The 21408-nt window shown below is 48.3% G+C and overlaps 1 protein-coding gene across 3 annotated transcripts in view; it reads right to left on the bottom strand.

Moving 5' to 3' along the window:
- The window catches only part of CAMKK2 (calcium/calmodulin dependent protein kinase kinase 2), a 45578-nt gene that overhangs the window by 4038 nt on the left and 20132 nt on the right, over positions 1–21408 (bottom strand). For 2 of the 3 annotated variants that reach the window (XM_082667096.1, XM_082667098.1), the window contains 9 exons: positions 19497–19518; positions 19280–19368; positions 17973–18172; positions 17181–17234; positions 14873–14946; positions 14699–14786; positions 13217–13345; positions 8647–8747; positions 8067–8109 (listed from right to left, as the gene is read on the bottom strand). In XM_082667096.1, the coding sequence (XP_082523222.1) occupies positions 8067–8109; positions 8647–8747; positions 13217–13345; positions 14699–14786; positions 14873–14946; positions 17181–17234; positions 17973–18172; positions 19280–19368; positions 19497–19518 (800 nt within the window). The remainder of the gene's footprint in view (positions 1–8066; positions 8110–8646; positions 8748–13216; positions 13346–14698; positions 14787–14872; positions 14947–17180; positions 17235–17972; positions 18173–19279; positions 19369–19496; positions 19519–21408) is intronic. The other variant, XM_082667097.1, reaches the window with a different exon arrangement.

Here is a 21408-nt window from a genome sequence, read left to right as displayed (position 1 = left end):
AAAGAATAGGGTGTCAAGTCTCCTGGGAGGAGAGTTGTAACTGGATAACCAATGAGGCCCTACAGCTGCCTGCTCACACCAGCTGGTCTCCCTGCAGACAGCTAGTGGGCCATGGGCCCAAGGCCTCTAACGACTGACTGAGCCCTAAGAGCTCCAGAGTGCTGGACCATTGGGACAACCAAAACATCCCATCGGTGGGCTGAGGGCAAGGGCAGGTAATCCCCAGGTGCTGCTGGGACTGAGGTGAGGGAATAAAGAGGCAGTAAAGTCCTCTGGGCCAATATCAGTCTTTGGTGTCTTGCAACTTTGATCTCATTAAAAATAAAAGGTGAAATAAACAACAGACTTGCAGGAAAAGGGAGGCAAACTCTAAAACTGAGGTTGAGAAGAGAAGGGCCCAGCAAAGGCCAGCCCATTAGGCTTCACCCTGTCACCCTGTGAGGCTCAAAGCATAGGCGGGGTCACCCCATCATCTGCTGCAGAGATGGCTGGGAACAATTTGGCAGGGACAGAGGCGGCCTTCGCAGGCTGTTGATGACTGGCTCTGATGGCTACCTGCCGCTTTCCCTGCTCCTTTTTTAAGCATAAATGATCCCCAAATGGTCTTCCTATATTATCATATAAGCACCTGACTCCTACGGTGGCCAATAAATTTCATCTCAGAAGCCAACTCCTCACAAACGGAAACAGCTGCTGCTTCTACAAGAATGTTCACAGCAGCATTATTCATGTGTGATAGCCTCCAAAATGGAAACAATGTCCATCACCGGATGAATGGAGAAATAAAATGTGGGTATATCCATACAATGGAATATGATTCAGCCATAAAAAGGAATGAAGTTGGGAGAGGAACCAAGATGGAGGAGTAGAAGGACGTGCTCTCACTCCCTCTTTCGAGAACACCAGAATCACAACAAGCTGCTGGACAATCATCGACAGGAGGACACTGGAACTCACCAAAAAAGATACCCCACACCCAAAGACAAAGGAGAAGCCACAAGGAGACGGCAGGAGGGGCGCAATCACATAAAATCAAATCCTTTAACTGCTGGGTGGGTGACTCACAGACTGGAGAACATTTATACCACAGAAGTCCACCCACTGGAGTGAAGGTTCTGAGCCCCACGTCAGGCTTCCCAACCTGGGGGTCCGGCAACGGGAGGAGGAATTCCTAGAGAATCAGACTTTGAAGCCTAGTGGGAATTGATTGCAGGACTTCGACAGGACTGGGGGAAACAGAGACTCCACTCTTGGAGGGCACACACAAAGTAGTGTGCGCATCGGGACCCAGGGGAGACTCAACCAGACCTACCTGCTAGCGTTGGAGGGTCTCCTGCAGAGGCGGGGGGTGGGGGTGGCTGTGGCTCACCGTGGGGACAAGGACACTGGCAGCAGAAGTTCTGAGAAGTAATCCTTGGCGTGAGCCCTCCCAGAGTCTGTCATTAGCCCCACCAAAGAGCCCAGGTAGGCTCCAGTGTTGGGTCGCCTCAGGCAAAACAACCAACAGGGAGGGAACCCAGCCCCACCCATCAACAGTCAATTAGATTAAAGTTTTACTGAGCTCTGCCCACCAGAGCAACTGTCAGCTCTACCCACCACCAGTCCCTCCCACTAGGAAACTTACATAAGCCTCTTAGATAGCCTCATCCACCAGAGGGCAGACAGCAGAAGCAAGAAGAACTACAATCCTGCAGCCTGTGGAACAAAAACCACATTCACAGAAAGACAGACAAAATGAAAAGGCAGAGAGCTATGTACCAGATGAAGGAACAAGATACAACCCCAGAAAAACAACTAAATGAAGTGGAGATAGGCAACCTTCCAGAAAAAGAATTCAGAATAATGATAGTGAAGATGATCCAGGACCTCGGAAAAAGAATGGAGGCAAAGATCGAGAAGATGCAAGAAATGTTTAACAAAGACCTAGAAGAATTAAAGAACAAACAAACAGAGATGAACAATACAATAACCGAAATGAAAACTACACTAGAAGGAATCAATAGCAGAATAACTGAGGCAAAAGAACAGATAAGTGACCTGGAAGACAGAATGCTGGAATTCACTGCTGCGGAACAGAATAAAGAAAAAAGAATGAAAAGAAATGAAGACAGCCTAAGAGACCTCTGGGACAGCATTAAATGCAACAACATTCGCATTATAGGGGTCCCAGAAGGAGTAGAAAGAGAGAAAGGACTCGAGAAAATATTTGAAGAGATTATAGTCGAAAACTTCCCTAACATGGGAAAGGAAATAGCCACCCAAGTCCAGGAAGCACAGAGAGTCCCATACAGGATAAACCCAAGGAGAAACACGCCAGGACACTTAGTAATCAAATTGGCAAAAATTAAAGACAAAGAAAAATTATTGATAGCAGCAAGGGAAAAAAGACAAATAACATACAAGGGAACTCCCATAAGGTTAACAGCTGATTTCTCAGCAGAAACTCTAAAAGCCAGAAGGGAGTGGGATGATATACTTAAAGTGATGAAAGGGAAGAACCTACAACCAAGATTACTCTGCCCAGCAAGGATCTCATTCACATTTGATGGAGACATCAAAAGCTTTACAGACAAGCAAAAGCTAAGAGAATTCAGCACCACCAAACCAGCTCTACAACAAATGCTAAAGGAACTTCTCTAAGTGGGAAACACAAGACAAGAAAAGGACCTACAAAAACAAACCCAAAACAATTAAGAAAATGGTAATAAGAACATACATATTGGGGTTTCCCTGGTGATGCAGTGGTTAAGAGTGTGCCTGCCAATGCAGGGGACACGGGTTCGATCCCTGGCCCGGGAGGATCCCACATGCCGCGGAGCAACTCAGCCCATGCACCACAACTGCTGAGCCTGAGCTCTGGAGCCCGCAAGCCACAACTACTGAGCCCACGTGCCACAACTAGAGAAGGCCTGCGCTCAGCAGTGAAGACCCAACACAGCCATAAATAAATAAATTTATATTAAAAAAAAAGGAACATACATATCAATAACTACCTTAAACGTGAATGGATTAAATGCTCCAACCAAAAGACACAGGCCTCCTGAATGGATACAAAAACAAGACCCATATATATGCTGTCTACAAGAGGTCCACTTCAGACCTAGGGACACATACAGACTGAAAGTGAGGGGATGGAAAAAGATATTCCATGCAAATGGAAATCAAAAGAAAGCTGGAGTAGCAATCCTCATATCAGATAAAATAGACTTTAAAATAAAGAGTGTTACAAGAGACAAGGAAGGACACTACATAATGATCAAGGGATCAATCCAAGAAGAAGATATAACAATTATATATGCACCCAACACAGGAGCACCTCAATACATAAGGCAACTGCTAACAGCTATAAAAGAGGAAATCGACAGTAACACAGTTATAGTGGGGGACATTAACACCTCACTTACACCAATGTACAGATCATCCAAACAGAAAATAAATAAGGAAGGACAAGCATTAAATGACACAGCAGACCAGATAGACTTAATTGATATTTATAGGACATTCCATCAAAAAACAGCAGATTACACTTTCTTCTCAAGTGCACACGGAACATTCTCCAGGATAGATCACATCTTGGGTCACAAATCAAGCCTCAGTAAATTTAAGAAAACTGAAATCATATCAAGCATCTTTTCTGACCACAACGCTATGAGATTAGAAATGAATTACAGGGAAAAAAACGTAAAAAACACAAACACATGGAGGCTAAACAATACGTTACTAAATAACCAAGAGATCACTGAAGAAATCAAAGAGGAAATCAAAAAATACCTAGAGACAAATGACAATGAAAACACGACAATCCAAAACCTATGGGATGCAGCAAAAGCAGTTCTAAGAGGGAAGTTTATAGCTATACAAGCCTACCTCAAGAAACAAGAAATATCTCAAATAAAAAAATCTAACCTTACACCTAAAGGAACTAGAGAAAGAAAAACAAACAAAATCCAAAGTTAGCAGAAGGAAAGAAATCATAAAGATCAGAGCAGAAATAAATGAAATAGAAACAAAGAAAACAATAGCAAAGATCAATAAAACTAAAAGCTGGTTCTTTGAGAAGATAAACAAAATTGATAAACCATTAGCCAGACTCATCAAGAAAAAGAAGGAGAGGACTCAAATCAATAAAATTAGAAATGAAAAAGGAGAAGTTACAACAGACACCACAGAAATACAAAGCATCCTAAGAGACTACTACAAGCAACTCTATGCCAATAAAATGGACAACCTGGAAGAAACGGACAAATTCTCAGAAAGGGATAAGCTTCCAAGACTGAACCAGGAAGAAACAGAAAATATGAACAGACCTTCACAGGTAATAAAATTGAAACTGTGATTTAAAATCTTACAACAAACAAAAGTCCAGGACCAGATGGCTTCACAGGTGAATTCTATCAAACATTTAGAGAAGAGCTAACATCCATCCTTGTCAAACTCTTCCAAAAAACTGCAGAGGAAGGAACACTCCCAAACTCATTCTATGAGGCCACCATCACCCTGATACCAAAACCAGACAAAGGTACTACAAAAGAAGAAAATTACAGACCAATATCACTGATGAATATAGATGAAAAAATCCTCAACAAAATACTAGCAAACAGAATCCAACAACACATTAAAAGGATCATACACCATGATCAAGTGGGATTTATCCCAGGGATGCAAGGATTCTTCAATATACACAAATCAATCAATGTGATACACCATATTAACAAATTGAAGAATAAAAACCATATGATCATCTCAATAGATGCAGAAAAAGCTTTTGACAAAATTCAACACCCGTTTATGATAAAAAACTCTCCAGAAAGTGGGCATAGAAGGAACCTACCTCAACATAATAAAGGCCATATACAACAAACCCAGGGCAAACATCATTCTCAGTGTTGAAAAACTGAAAGCCTTTCCTCTAAGATCAGGAACAAGACAAGGATGTCCACTCTCACCACTATTATTCAACATAGTTTTGGAAGTCCTAGCCATGGCAATCAGAGAAGAAAAAGAAATAAAAGGAATACAAATTGGAAAAGAAGAAGTAAAACTGTCACTGTTTGCAGATGACATGATACCATACATAGAGAATCCTAAAAATGCCACCAGAAAACTACTAGAGCTAATCAATGAATTCGGTAAAGGTGCAGGATACAAAATTAATGCACAGAAATCTCTTGCATTCCTATACACTAATGATGAAAAATCTGAAAGAGAAACTAAAGAAACAATCCCATTTACCACTGCAACAAAAAGAATAAAATACCTAGGAATAAACCTACCTAGGGAAACAAAAGACCTGTATGCAGAAAACTATAAGACACTGATGAAAGAAATTAAAGATGATACCAACAGATGGAGAGATATACCATGTTCTTGGATTGGAAGAATCAATATTGTGAAAGTGACTGTACTACCCAAAGCAATCTACAGATTCAATGCAATCCCTATCAAATTACCAATGGCATTTTTTACGGAACTAGAACAAATAATCTTAAAATTTGTATGGAGACACAAAAGACCCCAAATAGCCATAGCAGTCTTGAGGGAAGAAAATGGAGCTGGAGGAATCAGACTCCCTGACTTCAGACTATACTACAAAGCTACAGTAATCAAGACAATATGGTACTGGCACAAAAACAGAAACACAGATCAATGGAACAAGATAGAAAGCCCAGAGATAAACCCACGCACCTATGGTCAACTAAACTATGACAAAGAAGGCAAGGACATACAACGGAGAAAAGACAGTCTCTTCAATAAGTGGTGCTGGGAAAACTGGACAGCTACATGTAAAAGAATGAAATTAGAACACTCCCTAACACCATACACAAAAATAAACTCAAAATGGATTCGAGACCTAAATGTAAGACCGGACACTATAAAACTCTTAGAGGAAAACATAGGAAGAACACTCTTTGACATAAATCACAACAAGATCTTTTTTGATCCACCTCCTAGATTAATGGAAATAAAAACAAAAATAAACAAATGGGACCTAATGAAACTTCAAAGCTTTTGCACAGCAAAGGAAACCATAAACAAGACGAAAAGACAACCCTCAGAATGGGAGAAAATATTTGCAAACGAATCAATGGACAAAGGATTAATCTCCAAAATATGTAAACAGCTCACGCAGCTCAATATTAAAAAAACAAACAACCCAATCAAAAAATGGGCAGAAGACCTAAATAGACATTTTTCCAAAGAAGACATACAGATGGCCAAGAAGCACATGAAAAGCTGCTCAACATCACTCATTATTAGAGAAATGCAAATCAAAACTACAATGAGGTGTCACCTCACACCAGTTAGAATGGGCATCATCAGAAAATCTACAAATGACAAATGCTGGAGAGGGTGTGGAGAAAAGGGAACCCTCTTGCACTGCTGGTGGGAATGTAAATTGATACAGCCACTATGGAGAACAGTATGGAGGTTCTTTAAAAAACTAAAAGCAGAATTACCATATGATCCAGCAATCCCACTACTGGGCATATACCCAGAGAAAACCATAATTCAAAAAGACACATGCATCCCAATGTTCATTGCAGCACTATTTACAATAGCCAGGTCATGGAAGCAACCTAAATGCCCGTCGACAGACGAATGGATAAAGAAATGTGGTACATATATACAATGGAATATTACTCAGCCATAAAAAGGAACGAAACTGAGTCATTTGTTGAGACGTGGATGGATCTAGAGACTGTCATACAGAGTGAAGTCAGAAAGAAAAAAACAAATATCGTATATTAATGCATGTATGTGGAACCTAGAAAAATCGTACAGATGAACCGGTTTGCAGGGCAGAAGTTGAGACACAGATGTAGAGAACAAACATATGGACACCAAGGGGGGAAAACCCCGGGGTGGGTGGGGATGGTGGTGTGCTGAATTGGGCGATTGGGATTGACATGCACTGATGTGTATAAAATTGATGACTAATAAGAACCTGCTGTATAAAAAATAGTAATTTAAAAAAAAAAGGAATGAAGTTCTGACACATGCTACATCATAGATGAACCTTGAAAACATTACACTGAGTGAAAGAAGCCAGACACAAAGGCCACATACTGTATGATTCCATTTATATGAAATGTCCAGAATATGCAAATCTATAGAAACCGACAGTAGATTCGTGCTGGCTGGGGAACGGGGGAGTGGGTGGTGAGAGCTAAGGGTACAGGGTTTCTTCTTGGGCTAATGGAAATGTTCTAAAACTGATTGTGGTGATGGTCACACAGCTTTGTGAATATATTAAAAACTATTGAATTATACACTCTAAATGGGTATGTGATTTATAGCTCAATAAAGCTGCTTTTAAAACTTAGAAATGGCTGCCTGGAGCTCCCAGCTGATAATGAGGTGGTGAGCTGGGCTCAGTGCGCAGAGTACTGGGACTGCTGTCCTGCCACAGGCATGGGGTGGGGGCCAAGTGGCAGCAGGGGTGCAAGTATTTGTCACCTCAGTCTTGCGGGGACAAAAATTCTCATCTGTCCTGGGAGGCGCTGGGACTAATGAGCTGGGTATGTGTTTGAAAGAGGCTGGCTGACTGGTGAGAAGGTCCGGATCCTCCCCAGAGGCAGGGGACTCTCACACTCATTTGCAACAGGCTGGAAGGGGACTTATTTTCTAGGTCTTAACCCATCAGAGAAGAAAGGGTGGATGCTGGAGAGCCCCAGGGGGGAGCCCCCGAGCGCAGCATGCCCGATCTAGGCTCTGATCGCTGACCCAGAGCAGGGGCTGCCTCGGCCGTGACACAGCTTCAATGCCATTGACGTGCACTGAGCACATGTGGGTACCCGACTAGGTCTAAGACCTGGGTGAGTTCACAGGCATTCCGGGTGGAGCGCCATGCACCCGCAGCCTCAGCCCACATGCACAACCCACCGTCGGGTCCAAGCCCCTGGATGCCCCTCATTTTCTTCCTGGGTCCGGAGGCCCAAGGTGAGCCTGGGCACAGCAGCCTGGGCTGGAAGGAACGTCCACCTGGGTGGGGATGCCCCGTGCTCTGCAGCTGCCCCCGCCCCCAGGCCCTGGCAGAGGCTAAGGCACAGGCAGGCAGGCGTTACCTTGGGCTCAGACAGGGGCTCACACTCCCTGGTTGGTTTTTTGCTGGAATCGCCAGAGGGGAGGGAAAAGGGAAGTGAGAAGGGACACTTGGGACCCATGGAATTCCTGTCCCCCACCCCAGAGACACTCAGACCCCGAACACCAGCTTCACGGAGCTGTTGCCAGGGTAGTTAGGAGCAGGACACCTCTCCGCCGTGAGACGCAGGGTCCCATGAGCGAGACTGGCCTTGCTCACCCACCGCAGGGACAAAATCCCACCGTCAAGCATGCATGCTTTGGGGTCAAACAGCCTTTCTGATTGTCAGCCACTCCCCCACCCTCGTTAAAGTGCAAGTCCCCCTGAGAAAGGTCAAACTTCCCTGTGGATTAGCTGTCAGCAAAGGAGGCGGGCTGAGTCCAGGGTGGGGCAAAACCAAAGCCAGCGGCTGCTCGGGTCTCCCCAGTGTGCCCAGTGGGGCTGGTCTGAGTCTTTCTGGACACGGCCGCTGCAGGGCTGGGCCCACACAGAGTCGGCCGGGCAGGGCTGCCCTGCGTTCAGCCTCCAGCTCCCCACCCCGAGGAAGGCAGGTGGACACTCACATGAGCAGGTTTCCAGGCGCTGACAGCGAGCGCTCCTCCCGCCGGCTGCCCTCAAACGGGTTCCCGAAGGAGCGTTTTCGTATCATGGTCTTCACCAGGATCTGGAGGAAAGAAGAGGAGGCTCGGCCACATGGGGGAGATTCCAGGCAGCATCCTCCCTCGTGCGACTCCACGAGTCCCATCTACCTCTTCCTTTCTGCCCACAGCCCACCCCCGCTGCCTGCCAGCTCCCAGGGCTTGTGGCTGATGGCGGGCCTTTGAGAGACACCCACCAGGGATACAGCAGCCACAGCCATCACAAGTTTCACTGGCCTGCTCCTCAAATCTCCACGGCTCCTGGCTGCCAACAAGATAAGGTCTAAACTCCTCAGTCTGACATTCAAGGCCTGGCATAAGCTAGTCTTGCCTACTCAACTGCCAGGGGACGCTGTGCTCCAGGAGAGCTGGCCTGTACTGTCCATCCAGTACCCCTGGTACCATCTGTCTCACCTGAGCCATCACTGGACATGCCCTCCTGGCCCATCAACCTGTCTCATCTTCAAGGCCAGGCCTTTATTTTTGGTGAAAGCCATCTACAACCAACGCAACAAGTAACCAACTATTGCTTCCCAGGTATAATCCTGGGAGGGGGATGGGAGTCACTGCACTTTTAACTGAAATGTAATTCACACAGCAAAAAAGTCTCCATTTTAAAGTGTACTATTCAACGGTTTTTAGCATATTCACATCACCACTGTCTAATTTCAGAACATTTACATCACCCCGAAAAGAAACCCAGTACCCATTAGCAGTCAGTCCCCATTCCTCCTCCCCTCCAGCCCCTGGCAACCACCAATCCACTTTCTGTCTCTATGGGCTTGTCTATTCTCATTTCATATAAATGGAATCATTCAGTACGTGGCCTTTGGGGTCTGGCTTCTTTCACTCAGCATGTTTTCAAGGTCCATCCACGCTGCTGCACGAATCATTGCTTTATTCCTTTTTATGGCCTGGTAATAATCCTTTGTGTGTATATGCCACATTTTGTTTATTCATTCATCCTTTGGACTGTTTCCACTTCGGGGCTATTGTGACTAATGCTGCTATGAACAATTTGTGTACAAGTTTTTGTGTGGACACTTTCCACACAAAATGTTTTCGTTTCTCTTGGGTGTACACCTAGGAGTGGAATTCTTGGATCATTTGGTAACTCTATGTTTAACATTTTTAGGAGCTGCCAGACTGTTTTCTACAGTGGCTACACAGTTTTTTACAGTCCCACTAACAATACAAAATGGTACCAGTTTCTCAGGGGGCTGCATTTTAGCTGAGGATGAGAAACATCTGTCTCAGTCTAAGGAGCTGAGGAAACATCCCAGGACACTGAGGGTGGCCAGTCCACGGGCTGGTGTGGTGTGAGGGCAAGAGAGGTCAGAGGTCCCGAGAGTCCTTTTTTTAAGTCTGAGAGGCACTGGGAGCTGGCATGTCCACTGTCGTGAGTGGGAACACTTTGGTTTCCCCCACCCCATCCACCCTAAGACAGACTGGGTCCGCAGCTTGGCTGGGAAACACCTGCCAGAGGAGGGGATCTTTGGGGAGAAGGTAATATCCCTCCATCACGTCCCTCAGCCACTGCTCAGCTTCCCTCCTCTGCCTTCCAGTCTTCCCTTCAGCCCATCCGTTCTGAAACCCAGATCTGATTCCCTTACTCCCTGACTTGGTCTCTCGCACCCACAGGAGTTTGGAACTTATCCTGTTACCAGTCAGGGAGTCATGGAAGGTTCGTGGTGATGCTTTTGCCTGCTGTATTTCATGAAGGAATTTTCAAGGAGGTGGCCTCAACACCCTGTAAGGCTCTGGCCTCCTTCCAAGCAGAGCATGATGCCTCTTCAAACTGTTTCATGTACTGACTGAGCTTGTGGATTTTTTTTTTAAAGGGTTTGCTGCTAAAAAGGAAAAAAAAAAGTGTTTAAAAAACCACTAAAAGGTGGAAACACCCAAATGTCCATCAACTGATGAATGGATAAGCAAAATGTGCTCTAGCCACACAATGGAATACTTTTCAGCCCTAGAAAGGAATGACTGGCTACAATGTGGATGAACCTCGAAAACATTATGCTGAGTGAAAGAAACCAAACACAAAAAATCACATACTGTATGACTCCATTTATATGAAATGTCCAGAATAGGCAAATCTATAGAGACAGAAAACAGACTAATGGATGCCAGGGGCTGGGGGGAGGGGAGAACAGAGAGTGAGTGCTAACAGGTACGGGGTTTCTTCTGGGATGATGAAAATGTTTCAGAACTACGGAGGTGATGGTTGCACAATATTGTAAATGTACTACATGCCACCGTATTGTTCACTTCAAGTGGTTAATTTTATGTTACATGAATTCTACCTCAATTTAAAAAAAAAAAGAAAGAAAGAAAAGAGAAACGCTGAGCTACAGAATGAAGGCTGTGCCCCTTGGCAAGCACTCAAGGTCCCTCCCTTGCCAAGGCCCGAGCTCTGTGGTTCCTGGAACACAGGGCCTGTTTCCTCTGAGCCTGTGCAGCCACCATCCCCCCGGTAAGACTGGCCTCCCCAGTCCTCAGGACCCAGCGAAAGGGGCTCCTGCCCTGTGGCGCCTGCCACGCCTGCTCCTCTACCCGCTGGCCTGTCACCGTGTGATGGCACAGGAGAGTGATTCTTTCTTTCCAGATCCATCTTCCTTATGAGGCCGAGAGCCCCATGAGGGCTGGCACTGTCCCTTGTTCACCTCTGTAACCCCGTGCCCGGCACACCCTGGGTGCCAGGAGGGGGCCTGGGCCTCCCCGCTCAAGCCCCTCCTTCTCAGACAGCTGCTGAAGCCCTCACTTCCTCCCTGCCCCCCACAGTCCATTCTCCACGTGGGACCTTCCCAAGGCCAATAATGATCATGCCGCTCCCCTGAATCAAACCTCTTGGGACCAAGACTTAAACCTCTGCTGTGGCCTCAGGCCTTGTGTGGCCCGGCCCCACCTCCCGTCCAGCTTCACGCCACCCTCCCTTTGCCCCGCTTCAGCCACCCTGGCTTTCTTGAGGTTTCTCATGGACATGATCCCACCAGAGGATCACTGCGTTTGCTGTTCCCTTTTCCAGGAATGCCCTTGCCCTTTACCCTCTCTCGGCCTGATTAACACCCCGCCATCCTCTCAGCGTGCATCTTCCAAGAGGCCTCCTCCAATCCGTCACCTGGGCTGCATTCCCCTCTTAGGCGTACCCCTTGCAGCCCCTCTGTTACTTGCATAATTTACTTGTTGGTTCTTTGCCCAGCGTCTGCAGGCACCATGTTTGTTGTATTCATCTCTGTATCCCCTGCTCCCAACACAGGCCTGGGGAAACCACTCAGTGTTCAAGAAGTGTTTCCTGAATAATCAATGCCTATTTCAGACCTCTAGGGTCAGACGCCTTCTCCCAAGAATACCCACAACCAGGAATAGAATAACCCGGGGTGGACGCTGGGAGCCCGACGTCAGCTGCCTTCCCAACGGCAGGCTCGGGACGTGGGTGCAGCGAGCGGGTGGATGAGAAGGAGGGGTTGTGTGTGGGTGAGTGTTCAACAGCAAAGACCGTGCAGAGGCCACGGGCTGGGGAGGAGGAGGAAGATGTGAATGGATGCCCCACCCGGGGGCTCAGGTTTTGGAGGGAGAGAGAAAGTGTGTGGGGAAGCAGAGGGTGAGGTGCAAAGCTGGGAGCGAAGGAGCCAGCACTGGGGGCTCCTAAAGGGGGGGGGGTCACTCGAGGCTGGACACGGCAGAGCCTCCCCTCCCAGAGCCCAGGGCCGTGCCTGCCTGCTGGGGCTGACGCTGGCCAAACACACCCGGGACTCCCGAGGTGGCCGCGGTGGGGCAGCCCACCGGATTCTGCCCCTAGGACTGCAGCCTGGGCCCCAGGGCCCTGAGGGTCCTGGTCTCCCTCCTGGAGCCACACACCCTCTGGGCAGAGGCTTGGCAAGTGGGTGATTCCCTGAGTCTTCGAGGTTAGGCCTGAGGACTCCAATTCTACCTCCTTCTTCCTGGGTCAGGACCCAAATGTAAGGCCATAAAAGGGGTCCCAGGAGTCGGGAAGAGCTTTCTGAGGCACGTTAAGTGGGGGCCCTGCCTCCAGCCCTGGCAGCTGCCCACAGGGCAGAGATGAGACAAGCTCAGTCGTCTGCTCTGGGGACTGAAGACCCAGCCAGTGGGGAGCCCGTCTTGGAGACCTCGGCTCCAGCTGCCACCCTGGGCACCTGCCCTGGTCCTTCCCCTCCTGCTCCCCTGACACGCTCTGAAAGCAGGAATTCCAGAAGGGGCAGTACAATCCTTAGAGAGGGGCTACCCCTGTCTACAGTAACCTCGGACCCGGCTGTAGACAGAGCTCGCACTAGAAGACGCAGGGGCCACCTGGCCTGACGTGTGACCAAGGCCCAGAGGCTGGTAGCTGTAGGTGAGGGGCAGACCCGGCCATCCCCTGACACTCAGGCCCAACGTCTACTTCTTAGTGGTCCGCCCACATCCCAGCTCATCCTCGCTGGCCCGCGGTGGGCTCTCTGTCCCTGCTCTCAGGCAGTGGTTTGCCCCACCTTACCACGGTTGCCAGACTGGGTATGTGTTTGACCGAATTCTCCACCTCCTCTTCTGTCACCTCGACCAGCGTGCAGTTCTCATCCTCTGATGGCAGCGGCTCTGCCCCGTGCCTCGTGACCCAGGGGTGCAGCTTCAACGAATGACAGGAGGGGTGAGGGGCGGGCACAACTGGCTCCCAGGAACCCTGCCTATGAGCGGAGCCAGGGAGGGGACGTGGGAGGGGAGAGGCAGTGGCCTGAGGTCAGGCATGCAAGAGAGCAGGCAAGCCAGGCAGAGGCTGGGGGGAGAGCGAGGTGGGAGGAAATGTGAAACAGACGAAGGACAGACAATGGGAGGAAGTTACGAGGCCAGAACGTGAGCCGGGCTGGATTCGCCACCTGGCCCCAGGTCTCGGCAGAAGTGCCTGGAATTCGCCATCTGCGTTGCACGGTTGTCTGAGGAGCACCCATCGCTCCTCAGCAACTCTCCCTGATGCCTGGAAGGCTCAGCTCAGAGCAGGCAGCATCCTCCCCGTTTCACAGAGAGGGAAACAGAGGCATGGGGTGGCACAGGGAGAAGGATACAATCAGGAGAGGACCCAGGCAGAGGTCTGCCCCCCAACCACCTGCCCCTGGGGTCCAAGCCCTTATCTGTAACCTTCTGGGCTGCCCCCTCTTCAACTGCTAGTTAGCTGAGGTGCCTCGGAGCTCCCGAAGCAAATCTCTAGGTTTCTTAAAGATCCATGTGTGTGCACGTGGCATTGGCAGGGCTGTAGGGGGTGGGTAGGGATCTCTTCTAACAGTGCTTTCTGCAACAGAGTGGAATTCAGCAGGCCGGGGTCAGAGGTGGGGGGTCAGATTGCTCACTAACTTCCTCCCACCCCAACTGTACTTTCTCAAAGGGACAGGCAGGGTCTAAGAAAAGACCCCAGGGGCTTCCCTGGTGGCACAGTGGTTGAGAGTCCGCCTGCCGATGCAGGGGACACGGGTTCGTGCCCCTGTCTGGGAAGATCCCACATGCCGCGGAGCAACTAAGCCCATGAGCCATGGCCGCTGAGCATGCGTGTCCGGAGCCTGTATTCCGCAACGGGAGAGGCCCCAACAGTGAGAGGCCCGCGTACCGCAAAAAAAAAAAAAAAAAAAAAAAAGACCCCAGGATTGCAGCAGCCACACACTGGAGCACACAGAAACCTGGTCTGGTCCGGTCTAGGGAGGGTGGATGCCATCAGCCCAAGCCAATTGGAGCAAGCGCTAGCTCCTCGGCTGGCAGCGGATCCCACTTCCACAATCACAGTGAACACGAGTCCCAAATCCTCCCCCACAAGCCCCCAGCACCCCAGAGGCCCCAGGACATGGGAGGGCAGTGGTGCCAAGAAGGACGCAGTGCTGTAAACAGAGGGGCGTGGGGCCTGACCGAGGCAGGGTTGAGCCAGACAATTCCAAGCAGAGGACACAGGCTGAGCCTCCAGCACATGCCCCAAGGGGCAGCAGCGGCCCCCAGGTACCTTGATCTCAGGCACCACGATCCTCAACTCGGGGTTCTTGTCCAGCATGCGGGTGATCAGGTCCTTCAAGTCCTCGGCTATGTCAGGCCTGGGGATGGGAGATACATCAGGGGTGGAGGACGTCATCAAGGGCTCGGAGAGAAAGGCAACTTGGGGTAGACGGACAATACTCACTGATCTGGAAATTCCAGGGCCTGACTCTTGATCTTACTGTGTAAACACATGATCCGCTCATCCATGAATGGGCACTGCAAAGAGAGGTCAGGGACAGGGTGGCCATCAATGGCTGGCACATCTGTCCTGCAAGGGCAGGCAGCATTCCACACAGGTTGCAGCAGAGAAAGAAACAGCCCAGTGGCCCAATCCAGGGACAAAGCAGATCCCATTCCCCAAAGATCTAAAAGGACCAGGACTGTCTTTCCAGAAGGGCTGGAGCCTTCCTAACCACACTGGCTTTCCTCTGTAGCTGTGCTTTAACTTACCAACTTATACAAAAGCAAACACTCTTTTCACCCACCTGCCAGTTGAACAATAATAATAATACAAAGAACAGTACAAAAGACAAAGCAGCAGCAGCTGTGATTTGTGAGGGCTTAGCCTGGACCAGGCCCTGTACTGTTTCTCAGCACCAACATTTCATTTGGCTGTTACCTCTGCCCGGAATGTTCTTCCCACCAACATCTGCGTGGCTTGTTTTCTCCCATCCTTCAGGTGTCTGATCAAAGCTCACCCGCTCAGGGGGGCCTTCCGGAGCTCCTGTCTAAAACAGACACCCCCTCCACCTCCATGTGATTTCTCATCATAGCACCTCCCCCTGACATTATATTACATATGTATTTGGGGACTTCCCTGGCGGTCCAGTGGTTAGGATTCCACGCTTCCACTGCAGGGGACACAGGTTCAATCCCTGGTCGGGGAACTAAGATCCGCATATCACATGGTGCGGCCAAAAAAAAAAGAAAGAGAGGGTGGGAGGGAGGGATACGCAAGAAGAAAGAGATATCGGGATATATGTATATGTACAGCTGACTCACTTTGTTATAAAGCAGAAACTAACACACCATTGTAAACCAATTATACTCCAATAAAGATGTTAAAAAAAAAAAAAAGAATTTGTCCACTGTTTAACTCCTGCACTGGAACATCAGCTCCAAGAGGACAGAGAGTTTTGTCTGTCTTGCTCACTGCTGACACCCAGTGCCCAGGAACATCCCTGGCACGAAGTAGGGGCTCGATAAATACCTGCTGAATTAATGAATGCTTGAATTATTTCTGTTGATCCTCTCAGAAGCCATAAAATATAGTAAATATGATTCTCATTTTACAGAAGAGAAAAAAACCAGAAGCTCAGAGAGGTGCCGTGTCCTGGGAAGCACAAAGCCTAGACCGGGCTGACTCTGAAGCCCGTTCATGCACCACCCCTGGGTGACAAGTTGATGCTTTCACTTGGTGGAGGGCCTGACCCAGGAGGAGCTCAGGGATTGTTCTGGAAAAAGAAACCTTTATGTGGGGTGCTCAGAAGGTTGGAAGAGGTCACAGAAAGTGACCTGGTCCACTCCTGTCCGAGGAAAATGATTTCATTAAGAGCAGTAACGAGATAAGAGTTTGGATTGCACAGGTGTGCAATCAATTTGACAGAACTCATTAAATAGTACACTTAAGATCTGTATGTTCCATGATATGTAAATTTTACCCCCAAAGAAAAAAATGAAAACCACCAATAGTGAGCTCTAGCTAATGACTGCACTCTGAAGTGTATGTAAGGAGGTACAATTCTTAACAACTTGGCTATATGATCGAAAATGTTCTCATCAAATGTTGGGTGGGGGGAGGAGATTATAAACTCCTTTACTTCCTCATGGGACTAGTTTCTTAAGCTTTCCTCAATAGGAGTACAAGCTCATGAAAAGGAATAATCCTCACATAATCAACCTAAACTTCAGAGTTTAAAATAGAAGCCCCTAAATGTCAGTTATATAAAAACAACAAAAGAACAACAACAGAAAGAAGACAAAACAGCACTCCCTAAATCAATGATGCCAAATGGGTTTTAACTTCCATTCCAATTCTAGTCCTCCAACAACAGCTTCTAGGAACACTGTTGAGAAGAACATCAAGGCAGTACCAGGCTCAGGAAGAAAGAGTGCCGTTATTGACTAGTGATGCCTATCTGCAGTTTAGGAGAGGGTAGAGGTGGCACATTTGCTGTCCTTGCCCTAAATTCATCAACTACTGTATTTACAACCTCTACAGCCTCTGCCAATCCTTCTGTTTTAACAGTTCGTTTTGTCACACATATGACTATCATATACAGCTATGTGTATCTGGAAAGGCATCTTTTTTCATATTCAGGTCTAATGGTGAAAATAAAATGAAATAACTTTTTAAGTGAATAAGTTCTATCTCCCTGCAAGGAGAGATAACTATTCATCCAAGGGGGCAACCCACAACACCCAGGATACAGGACACCCCACCCTGTTACCTGGCCAAACACAAAGCAGTACAGCGTCACACCCATGGCCCAAACATCCAAAGCCTGCAAGACAAAGAGCTCCGTGTGAGGGGCCAAGGGGCAGTAAAGGGCGTCTAATGCTTTCACCTGTCCAGCATCCAATCCTTCAGCTTTTCTTCGGGGAACCACGTCTTCTCGACTGCTCAGTCCATGGGAGTTTGGGTGAGACTATTCCTGCTCCCCAAACCCCATGCCTCTGGGTGGGCACAGGACCCAGGCCTGGCCAATGAGAGCAACACTTCCCCCAGGCACAGTGATTGGTTCAAGGACGGGCACATGACCCACACTGGGCCAATCAGAGCCAATCCCAGGATTTTCACTGGAGCTCTTCATAAAAAAAAAAAGCTCTTTCTATTGCGGCTGGTAAACGGGTAGAAAGTAGTCTGGAGCTGCTGATGACCATCCACCCGGGGAGGAAACCAATTCAGACAGAGCTGAGGGGACTTCCCTGGTGGTCCAGTGGTTAAGACTCCACGCTTCCACTGCAGGGGGCACAGGTTCATCCTTGGCCGGGGAAGTAAGATCCCGTGTGCCACGTGGTGCAGACAAAATTTTTTTTTAAAAAAGGAAAACAGAGCTAAGAGATGGATTCCTCTTTGAATTCCTGTATCTAGCCAAGCCTGAAAACAAACGCACCCCGCTCCTCATTCACATGGTCCAATGGATTCACTGTTTAAGCCAGTGAGTTGGGTTTTTGTCACTTACAGCTGAAAGGACCATAACACAGGCAGAACTCCTCATTGCAGGCAGGGCCAAACCTACCTTCCCAGAGAAGATCTTCCGGGTCTCTGAGAGTGACTCAGGCGCCATGAAGGCGGGAGTGCCCACGGTGTTAGAGAGGAGGGCGTCGCTGCCCTTAAACTCGTTGCTCACGCCAAAGTCCGCAATCTTGACGTGCCCATCTTCTCCAACCAGCAGGTTGGAAGGTTTGATGTCCCGGTGGATGATCTTCTGGTAGTGTACTGGGGGCGGGATGGGACAGAGGGGGGCAGGAAAACCACGTGAGGAGCTCCATGTGGCCCACACAGCTCAGAGACACAGGCAGGAACCTCTCTGTTCTCCCAGGGTCCCAGGCCCTTCCCAGCCTTCCCCTCTCAAACCTGCTGAACACCCACAGCTCTGAAAGATAAGGAGAGTGTCTCTAAGGAAGTTGTCCCATCCTCCAAACTGAGGAGTGAAACACTGACTGCCAACAGCAATTGGTAACTGCCTGCTACAGTCTAAGTCACGTGTGCGTGGAGAGTTTTTGTTGAGCTTGACTCCCAGCTGGAAGCCTCAAGACTTGTGACAAACATCTTTTCATTTACTAGTGCCACCACTCAACCTGAACACCAAACCAACAATGACTGGAGCAGGTCAACCTGAAGTGTGAAGCACAACAGGACTGAGGACTTGGCTGACTGTTCCTGCCTGGATGTCAGCTCATGGGAGAGGACAGTCCTATGGCTTGGAAGACCCAACTGCACTTCTAGGGTGGTGATGATGGTGATGATGAAATGATGACATTGGTAATAGGAGCAGCAGCGGACTTTGCTGAATGCCCAGTCTGAGGCCTTGCCCTGTGCTAAGTGCTTCCCATTCACCCCATTTCAATCTCACAACAATCCTATGTAATAGGCAAAGGGTATGAGTCAACATGTTTAACAACCAGAGGCAGAAAGGACACCCCGCCAGTCAGAACTACTGATGTCCTGGCGGATTGCCGACCTGGCGAGAGATATTTTATTCCCATTTTACAGACGAGGAACTAAGGTTCCAGGAGATTAAAAGGATCCCAGGGTTGTTGGGAATAAGGGAAGATGCAAGGCACTTAACAGTGCCTGGGACACATAGAAAGTGCTGGATAAACAGTCACTAACACTATTGCTCTTAATTTTTCTGTGTGGCAGGAAGAAGGGTTTCTGCTCGCAGGAGGCATGGCCCCAGCAGGTCTCTCTGCAGCTCAGACAGTTCTTCCCGCACACCTCCCTGTGCTCCGGGAGGGAAATAAGAAACCCTCCACCTTCCATCCACTACCTGGAAATGCTAAGCACCCCCTGGGTGAGAGTCCTCCCACAGGCCCCACTTACAGTACTCGATGCCTTTGATCAGATCCTGGAAATAGAAACGGGCCTGGTCTTCAGAGAGCGGTTTGAGGGTGGGCACTTCCATCACAGGCCTGAAAAGTCGATACATGCATGAAAAGCAAACCAGACACGCTGGCCTTTGCCCTCTCTCACCACCTCACTCAGCTTTGCAGCTCAAGAAGCTTCAAGCATCACACCTGCTGGGAATGGGGACACTCACCCTTGGTTGACCAGTTCAAACACTGTAGGATAGAGAAGGGGGTGAATGGTTACACTGGGAATTTGGAAATCCATCTTCCTCCCCCTCCTCCCCAACTCCCAACCACCCCTAGAAACACCAAGAAGCACTGAAACTAACATTGGGGCTGGGGCGAGGAACAGTCCACTGAACCAAAACCATGGAAGGTTCTGCTTTTCTAAGTTCCCATGAGGAGGCTAGGGGTCAGAGATTTCTGGTATCCCTGGGACCCCAGCCTGGCTGTACTTCTAGTCCTCAAACAGCTGAGGACCCTCTACCAGAGAAAACAAAGCAGGAAGACCCGAGACAGGTGGGGGCGGCTCCTGGACTCCTTTCATCTTCCTCTCATACCTGGTGGGTGGGGGCGACTCCCAGGGATCTAACTGATGCTAAACTGTGTCCTCTCACTCACACCCAGGTCCTGAGCCACCTTATGCCACAGAACAGGTCTAAGGGGACACAACCCAAACATCAATTTACTTAGGCACAAAGAAGTAGCCCTAGAGGACTTCTGAACCCTAGCAAAGTTTCAATTCAAGAAACAGCAAGAACAGGTTTCGATGACCCCTCTCACATTTTCCAAGCTGCCAGGCTACATCAAGAATTGTTGGATAGGACTTCCCTGGTGGCGCAGTGGTTAAGAATCCACCTGCCAATGCAGGGGACACGGGTTTGATCCCTGGTCCGGGAAGATCTCATATGCCACGGAGCAACTAAGCCTGTGTGCCACAACTACTGAGCCTGCGTGCTGCAACTACTGATGTCCGCACGCCTAGAGACCGTGCTCTGCAACAAGAGAAGCCACCACAATGAGAAGCCCGCGCACCACAACAAAGACCCAACGCAGCCAAAAATAAACAAATAAATAAATAAAAAGGAGAACATTGTTCCAACTCTTCAGCACTCTGTGGTCAGCTGGCCCTCAAACCCTTTCCTGTGATTCTCAATCCAAACCAAGACTTGGAGCTAGAGGTGGGGGATGGAGATCTCCCCACCACCTCAAAGGCCAACTCATCCTATTCCTCCTAAATGGGCCCTTCTTGACTCACAGTCATGTGCGACATACAAATGCCTCACTCCCTGCCAGCTTCCTCCCAGCCCTGTGTATGTGGGGACCGCCCCCAAACCATCAAGTATTACATAAATCATATTCAGGGAATGCACAGTTTTTTTTGTTGTTGGGGGGGTGGGTTATTTTTTGCATTTCTAAAAGTTGAGGTGAAATTTTCAGAATGTTAAACTATTTTAAAATGCATGATTCAGTGGCATTTAGTATTCCACTGCCTCCAGTGAAAGCATCGCCTCTATCTACTTCCAGAACATTTTCAGCCCCTAAAAAGAAACTCTGTGCCTCCCCCTAACCCCCTGGCAACCACTAATCCACTTTCTGCTTCCATAGATTTGCCTATTCTGTACATTTCATATACGTGGACTCATACAATATGCAACCTTTGGTAACTGGCTTTTTCACTTAGCATGTTTTCAAGGTTCATCCATGTGGTATCATGTATCAGTACTTTGTTCCTTTTTATGGCTGTATAATATTCCATGGTGTGGATAGGCCACATTTTGTTTATCCATCCATCAACTGATGGATATTTAGGTTATTTCCACATTTTGGCTATTATGAATAATGCTGCTATGAACTTTCATGTTAAGTATTTGTGTGGCTATCTGTTTTCAGTTCTTTGGGGTATATACTTAGGAGTGGCATTGCTGGGTCATGTGGTGTAGTTATTTTAATTTTGTTCTGCTTGTACAAATATAACTGGGAATATGAAGCTGTACCTTAGGAAATGAAACAAACAGCACAGTGGATTTCAAAATCCAGTGGAGAATGACTTTGGAATTGTCTGTTTTCTGGAAGCATCTACCCACATTGGAGCTTCTTATG

This window comes from Grampus griseus (genome assembly GCF_964374135.1).
Source record: "Grampus griseus genome assembly, chromosome: 12".
Classification (NCBI taxonomy): domain Eukaryota; kingdom Metazoa; phylum Chordata; class Mammalia; order Artiodactyla; family Delphinidae; genus Grampus; species Grampus griseus.
The sequence above is the reverse complement of the archived record's forward strand: the minus strand, read 5'-3'. Positions and strand labels throughout refer to the sequence as shown.